At 50.8% G+C, this 7,968-nt stretch overlaps 1 protein-coding gene across 14 annotated transcripts in view; it reads left to right on the top strand.

Moving 5' to 3' along the window:
* The first annotated feature begins 465 nt into the window (after positions 1–465).
* TMEM39B (transmembrane protein 39B) overlaps positions 466–7,968 on the top strand; it is a 30,714-nt gene continuing 23,211 nt past the window's right edge. For 3 of the 14 annotated variants that reach the window (XR_012423279.1, XR_012423276.1, XM_015439189.3), the window contains exons 1-5: positions 466–909; positions 3,402–3,528; positions 4,051–4,270; positions 5,152–5,235; positions 5,553–5,707. Coding sequence is in view for 5 of the 14 variants with exons in the window: in XM_015439189.3 (XP_015294675.3) it covers positions 573–909; positions 3,402–3,528; positions 4,051–4,270; positions 5,152–5,235; positions 5,553–5,707 (923 nt within the window). In the remaining 9 variants the exon portion in view is untranslated. Of the gene's footprint in view, positions 910–1,024; positions 1,215–1,396; positions 1,510–2,228; positions 2,326–2,647; positions 2,728–3,401; positions 3,529–4,050; positions 4,271–5,151; positions 5,236–5,552; positions 5,708–7,968 lie in introns of those variants that run through there. The other 11 variants (XR_012423282.1, XR_012423281.1, XM_005544121.4 and 8 more) reach the window with 7 other exon arrangements.

Below are 7,968 nucleotides of genomic sequence, written 5' to 3'. Positions count from 1 at the left end.
GGGAAGCGGAGGTTGCAGTGAGCCAAGATTGTGCCACTGTACTAAAGCCAGGGCAACAGATAGGGAGACTCCAGTCTCAAAACAAAACAAAACAAAAAACAAAAATTAGCCAGGCGTGGTGGTGTGCACCTGTAATTTCAGCTTGTCGGGAGGCTGAGGCAGGAGAATCGCTTGAATCCAGTAGGTGGAGGTTGCCGTGAGCAGAGATCAAGCCACTGCACTCCAGCCTGGGCAACAGTGACTCCGTCTCAAAAAATAAAAATGGAATAAAAAATAAAATAAATACATAGATAAATACACCCTCCTGGCTGAGGGACTCTGCACTATTCCCTCTGCCTGAAATACCCCCTTTCTCCAGAAATCTGCACGACTGACTCACTCATTTCCTTCATGTGTTTACTCAAGTCAACTCTGAAGCCTACTCTGCCTGCCCTATTTAAAACTGCAACCCCATCCCCCTTTCCTGTTTTTCCTCCACACCAATCATTCCCTTCTAACATACTACAGAATTTACTAATTTTGTTCATGTCTATCTCCTCCCACTTGACTGTAAGCTCTATGACTATCTATTAATGAAGTATCTACTAATTAATTCAATTAATTCAATACTGCTATTAGGTGCCAAGTACTGTGCTAAGCAATGGAGCTACAAGATGATTGAAACTGCTTGTAGGACTCGTGAGGGAAGAAATCCCACTGACAATAAATGTATCCATTTAGTGAATGCTTTTCCAAACATGATGGCTAACACTAAAACAGACTCAGTTCTGCATGCACTATTTCATTTAACCCTTACCGAAACCTACACGGTGACTATCAGCAGCCTCATCGTAAAGCATAAAAAACAGGATTTCAAGGCTGGGCAATGGCAGAGTCAGGATCTGAACCACGGTATCGACAATGAGAACGGTGAGTAACGTCAAATGCGAGAAATATTTAGGACTTAGGCTAACAAAGACTAAGGCAAAGATAGGATGTGGGGGCCGAGGGAGGGAGGAAGTGACTCCTGAGTTTTGATTGGGGTAGACTAAAGCGCAGTGAGGCCTAAGAGAAGGATGAAGCGCAAAGTGGGGCTGGGATGGAGGTGCCCGCGGACCACTCAGGGATATGGTCCATCTCCAGGGGAACCGAGAGGCGGCTCCGCACCCTCCCCCGCTCGCCGCCGCCCCGGTCCTGGAGATGCTGGGAGAAGACAAGCACGGGAAGAGCAGGAGGTGGGTTCCGTTCCCCTCCCTCTTGAGTCTCTTCAGCAGCAGCTGCAGGAAGGGCGTGGGGGACCGCGAGACAAAGAGCGCGCAGGCACCGCCTCTGTCCGGGTGGCCCCTTTAAGAGGCGCGCGCCCAGCTTCCAGCCCGCCTTGTATGCAAATATAGCGGCGCGGCGGGAGCGCGCGGCTGATACCCGGGACTGGGCTGCAGCGGTTAGTCCTCTCCCGGCCGCCGTCGCCTCCGACATATTGCCCGCAGGAGCTGCGGCGGCGAAACGGAGAGCGCCGGGGGGAGGAGATGGGTGAGCAGAGCAGCTCAGGCTCGGCCTGGCAACTAGTGGGCGCGCGGGTTAGGATGGCCAGGCTGCTAATTGCTGCCCCACGCGGACAGGAGCCCGGTGACGGGAGGGGGAGGGGATGCGAGTGCAGACGGGATCCCGCCCCCTCCTGTCGTTTTGCGGAGTGGGGCCTGTGTTGTGGGGGCGGGACATTGGGTGGTGGGCGGGGCTTCTAAGACGGATCCCTGTGGGGGCTTGGGCTTTGGTGAGGACCCGCTCGTCGGGGCTAGAAAGGGGGCGGGACTTACCAGTGGGCGTGGCATCAGCGCTAGGGGCGGAGCTTCTGGGGTGGGGGCGCTAGTGCAGTCGGAGTTTCTGGGCTGGAGGGGCTTACACGGGAGGCGGTGGGGCGGGGAGACTTCAGACTGAGGGAGCCCATTCTGGAGTGGGGCTTCTGGGCTGAGAGGGCTTTTACTGGCTTGTGAGCGGGCTTTCTGGACTGACAGTTGTGTGTAGGCGGAGCTTCTGGGCTGAGGGGCTTTATGTGGGTGCAGAGCTTCTAAAGAGAGGAGAGTGGGTGTGGGCAGAACGTCTGGACTAATTGTGTTTGTGTGGGATTTTCTAAGCCAAGTATCATAGCGTATGAACAGAGCTTCTGGTCTGGGGGTTTATGGAGGGCAGAGCTTTTCGCCAGGTACTTTTTAGAGACTTGTGGAGGTTTATAATTTTGGGCATACATCCAGGCCCAAAATTGGCTCCGAAGTGTGGGAAACGCTTCCAAGCTGAGATGCTACGGCATGGGGTGTATGTGAATGCAGGCTGCTGTGTTACTGTGAAAAGGTATGAACAGGTTATAACTTTTTAAAAATATGTATATATATATTTTTAATAGAGACCGGATTTCGCCATGTTGCCCAGGCTGGTTTCCAACTCCTGGCCTCAAGCGATCTTCCATCCTCAGCTTCCCAAAGTGCTGAGATTATAGTCGTGAGCGACCGCACCCAGTCAGGTTGTGACTTTTGTAGGTGCTTGGGAGCTTTGTGCAGAACTTTTGTGCAAAGTGGTGCATGGGAGCTTGGGCTAGACTGCTCAGCCTCGTAGGTCCAGTTTTCGGTCCACAGCCACGGCATTCTCCCAGCCATGTCCTTGACCCTTTATTTAGGCCCTGGATCCTGCCCATGAGATCCCAGAATACCCTTTGAGCTGAATCATGGGGCCCTGGAGGAAAAAGCTGTCCCAAAGGTACCCAGAGTTATAGACCTCCAGAAACACATGTCTGAATGGGGCCCAATGTGTACCAGAGTTGAGAGCACAATACCCAGCCACAATACTGTGACAGAGTGTAAACTGAGTTTCCTAATGTGTGAAAAACTTACCTTGCTGGGTTTGTTCACTCATCAGCATATACTTGCTGGGCACTGTGGTAGGGGATATAACAGTGAAAAAGACAGATAAGGTAACTGACTTCATTGACCTTCCATTGTGATAGGACAGACAAGCAATAAGCACGTTAACAAATGAATAAGATAATTTCAGAGAGAGAATTGTAGTGGAAAAAAAGAATAAAATTGCAGAGAGAGTGATGGGGAGGGTTACTTCAAAACTTCAGAAATGGCAGTCAGGGAAAGACCTTCCAGATAGGATACAGTAAGTGCTAGAGGTAGCAATTAGCTTGGCTTGCTGAAGAAAGAAAGATCAAGATGTTTAGAGCATGGGGCGGGTGGTAGAGGGTGGGTATGAGGTAGAGAATGATAGGGGATGAAGCTGAAGATGAAAGAAGAGGCCAGATCATAGGTCTCAGTGAGGATTAAATGATAAAGTGAGATACTAGGTGACTGGTAGCTGGTATCATCACTGCTGTTATCCTTGATATATGCCCCCTGGCTTGAGGCTCTATGTTATGTTGAGCCCCACAGGAGGACGAAGAGGTCCCAACAGGACATCTTACTGTCGAAATCCACTCTGTGAGCCAGGATCCTCGGGGGGCTCTGGTGGAAGCCACACTTCCAGCGCATCGGTGACCAGTGTTCGTTCCCGCACCAGGTAAACCACCTCTCTGTCTCGCCCCTCACTCTGGCCTCACAGGGACAGTGTGGACAGGGCTCTCTCTGACTGGATTCTAAGGTGGTAAAATCCTAGATTCCAGTGGGGGCTTAGAGGGGAGTGAGCAGCAGAAAAGACCCAGAGGGAGCTCAGTTGAGGGTAATCACTTGGACAGATGCAGTGGGACATGGTAGAATAAATCCAAAGGCCTGGATTCTAATGACAGTTCTGCTCCAGTTTTGCTGATGGCTTGGACAAGTTGCCTCCCCTCTCTGGGCCTCCTTTTCCTCATCTGTAAGATGGACCTAATAATTCTTTCTCTCCTAGGGGGTGTTGGAAGACCTGAATAAGATTAGGGATAGGAAAAGGCTTTGTCGGGTTCCTTTGTCTGACAGTGTTAGGAAGACCCTGTCCTTGCTATAAGCTACTTTTCTGATCTTATCCCACAATCCTTTGCCTCAGAAGCCCTTCCTGGTAGGATCCTCAGGTCAGCCATTGATGTTGTTCTCTCTTCACTGCCAGGAGCAGTTCTGGAACAGGCCTCTCCAGCCCCCCTCTGGCCACCCAAACGGTTGTGCCTCTACAGCATTGCAAGATCCCCGAGCTGCCAGTCCAGGCCAGCATTCTGTTTGAGTTGCAGCTCTTTTTCTGCCAGCTCATAGCACTGTTCGTCCACTACATCAACATCTACAAGACAGTGTGGTGGTATCCACCTTCCCACCCACCCTCCCACACCTCCCTGGTAGGTACTCAACAAGGGTGTGTGTGTGTGTGTGCGCATTTCTTTTGGTTTCAGTTTAGCATAGCCTACTAAGCACCACAGTGCGCTTGCCTCCATGCCGAACATGGAAGGTGCTGAAGGAACAGGAAACTGATGATTCACTGAACACTCCTAGTGTGTTTAGTAGCACATTGGGCACTGTAAGTGTATCGGAGATGAATCTGACGAAGATTTTACCTAAAGGAGCTCAGAGTCTTTTTTTTTTTTTCTGAGATAGAGTTTCGCTGTTGTTGCCCAGACCTGAGTGGAATAGCGCAATCTCAGCTCACTGCAGCCTCCACCTCCCAGTTTCAAGTGATTCTGCTGCCTCAGTCTCCTGAGTAGCTGGGATTACAGGCATGCGCCACCATGTCTGGCTAATTTTGTATTTTTGGTAGAGACAGGGTTTCACCATGTTGGTCAGGCTAGTCTCGAACTCCTGACCTCAAATGATCCACCCACCTCAGCCTACCAAAGTGCTGGGATTACAAGCATGAGCCACCGCGCCCGGCCAGGAGCTGAGTCTTAATCCGGTAGTGGAGATGAACCATGGGCGTACATGAGTGCTTCAAGGGGAGGAAAGACTTCAGTGCAGAAACAGTATAGGGACAGGGGCATGTGTGAGCAGAGCAAGAGGGCTCACATACCACACTCTCATCCCCAGGGACTGTCCCACTTCCCTTCTTGGGGTCCTGTTCTACTCCTCTAGGTAATTTCCTGGCCTGACTCAGCCGGAGGCCGATGAAGGTCAGATAATGGGGACAGTCTCTGTGGAAAGAAATAGGCAGGGGGAGGTGGGTATGAAAAAAGCCTGCATATGGGCAAGGGGCCCACATGACCCCCAGGCCTCTGCCCCCTGACAGAACTTCCACCTGATCGACTTCAACTTGCTGATGGTGACCACCATTGTTCTGGGCCGCCGCTTCATTGGGTCCATCGTGAAGGAGGTGATTGGGTCCTAGAGGCTGGCCAGGGACTTTGGGATTCCCCGTTTCCCCTGGGGATGCCAAGGAAACATGCCCAGCCCTTCAGCCTTAGGGTATTTCCTTGGGGCTCCCTTTGGACTTGGTTGAAGAACATTAGTTACATCCCATCTTGGAGTTTACTGGGTATCAAAGAGAAGGATTTACCTTGCCAGGTTCTGCCCAGCCTGCTGTGCCACCTCTCCCTGGGTGGGATCACAGGTCATGCTGGGTGGGATTTGGGCACAGCCCCTTCGGCCTCCATCCAAGGCCCCATCCTGTCCTATCTTGCCCTGACCCAGGCTTCTCAGAGGGGGAAGGTCTCCCTCTTTCGCTCCATCCTGCTGTTCCTCACCCGCTTCACCGTTCTCACGGCAACAGGCTGGAGTCTGTGCCGATCCCTCATCCACCTCTTCAGGACCTACTCCTTCCTGAACCTCCTGTTCCTCTGCTATCCGTGAGTACCCCTCACTGCCCAGCACCTGGCCCCTGACCTGTGCCCTGACCATGGCTGGCTTACCAGGCCTCCATATCTGGAAGATCGGAGGCAGGTAGCAACATCCCGTCACATTGTCTGGTGACACCCACTGAGGTCAGGATAATTAGCCTTTTTTTGCAGAAGAAACTGAGGTGGCATAATTTACCCAGCTCTCACTATGGGGGAGGTCAGAATGGGACTCAGATCTGCATATATATCCCAAAGGAACATTCCCAAGAGGGAGTGCATGGGCTTTACCTCCCTCACTCTTCCTTTCACCTCTCTCTGGTTCTTTCCCTTTGTCTTTGTCTCTCTTTGTGTATCTCAGTGCTTGTGTAATCTCTTGGTATCTCCCCGAGTCTGTGTGCCAGCAAACAGCTGCGTGGTTGCGTGTCTCTGGGTGTCTATGCATGAAGCATGTGTATTTGCCTGCATATGCATGTGTATATGTCTTTGTGCCTGTTTTTACTCTGTTTCTCCATCTCACCAGACCCTAGATTGTTGAGGATGGACAGACTGTGTCGGGGATGTGCCCAGGACTGCCCCTTTGTGGCTTTGCATCGGGGAGAACTTTGGTGAGGTGTTGGATCTGGCTGCTTCTGGGGCAGGCTCCTGGCTGCCTGAGCATTAACAGTCATTTCCCAACTGCCAGGTTTTCTGGTTCACAGAATTCCTCAAGCTGGGTCAATCCTGGTCTCTGGGAAGCTTCGGAGCTGGCACCTCCCCCTTTCTACCCTGCATGTCCAAAAAGGCACTGGCACAGAAGCCCCGTCACACTTGCTTCAGTTATATCTACTTTTTAATTACAAGAGTGACATGTGGCCAGGCGCAGTAGCACACATCCGTAATCCCAGCACTTTGGGAGGCCAAGGCGGGCAGATTGTTTGAATCCAGGGGTTTGAGACCAGCCTGGGCAACATGGTGAAACCCTGTCTACTAAAAACATAAAAAATTAGCCAGGTGTGGTGAGGCATGCCTATAGTCCCAGCTACTCAGGAAGCTGAGGTGGGAGAATCACCTGAGCTCAGGAGGTCGAGGCTGCAGTGAGCCAAAATTGTGCCACTGTACTCTAGCCTAAGCAACTGGAGTGAGGTCCTGTATCAAAAAAAGAGTGACACGTGTGTCTTAGAAAAACAGTAAACTTTACAGAAGCTTTTAACATGGAAAAAGAAAGTCCCACATAGTCTTATTCCCCCAGAAGTCCATTACTGGCAGCATATTTTCCCAAAATATTTTCTGTGCAAGTACACACACATGCAGTTTTTTTGTTTGTTTTTGAGATAGAGTCTTATGTCACCTGGGCTGGAGTGCAGTGGCACAATCTTGGCTCACTGCAACCTCTGCCTACTGGGTTCAAGCAATTTTCCTGCCTCAGCCTCCCAAGTAACTGGGATTACAGGTGCCCACCACCATGCCTGGCTACTTTTTGTATTTTTAGTAGAGATGGGGTTTCACCATGTTGGCCAGCTGGTCTCAAACTCCTGGCCTCAAGTGATCTGCCCACCTCGTCCTCCCAAAGTGCTGGGATTACAGGTGTGAGCCACAGTGCCTGGCCACATGCAGTTTTTTAAAAAACAAAAATGGTATTATGCTATGCATGATGTACAGTTTACCACACTTTTTACTTAATCATATAATGGATATTTTTCTATGCCAATACATATGGGTCTGTCTCATTTTATTTTATTTTAGAGATGAGGGTCTTGCTGTATTGCCCAGGCTGGAGTGCAGTGGCTATTCACAGGTCTGTTCCCACTACTGATCAACACAGGAGTTTTGACCTGTTCTGTTTCTAACCTGGGCCAGTGCATCCCCTTCTTAGGCAATTATGTGATCCCCCACTCCCAGGAAGTCACCATATGGATGCTGAACTTTTATGTGGGCACCTCATTGGCATAGCTCATTATAGCCTAGAACTCCCCAGCTCAAGTGATCCTCCCACCTCAGCCTCCTGAGTTGCTGGGACTATGGGCATGCGCCACCATGCCCAGCTGCCTCATTTTTTTAATGGCCTCATAGTATTCTATGTTATAGAATTTTTCACAATTTATTTGTCTTCTACTGGCAAACTTTTTTTTTTTTTTGAGACGGAGTCTTGCTCTGTTGCCCAGGCTGGAGCGCAGTGGCACAATCTCGGCTAACTGCAACCTCCAACTCCTGGGTTCAAGCAATTCTCCTGCCTCAGCCTCCCAAGTAGCTGGGATTACAGGCATGCTCTACCACGCCCAGCCAATTTTGTA

The sequence above is a fragment of the Macaca fascicularis genome, chromosome 1, assembly GCF_037993035.2.
Source record: "Macaca fascicularis isolate 582-1 chromosome 1, T2T-MFA8v1.1".
Classification (NCBI taxonomy): Eukaryota; Metazoa; Chordata; class Mammalia; order Primates; family Cercopithecidae; genus Macaca; species Macaca fascicularis.
Note: the sequence above shows the minus strand (reverse complement) of the source record. Positions and strands in the feature narration are given on the sequence as shown.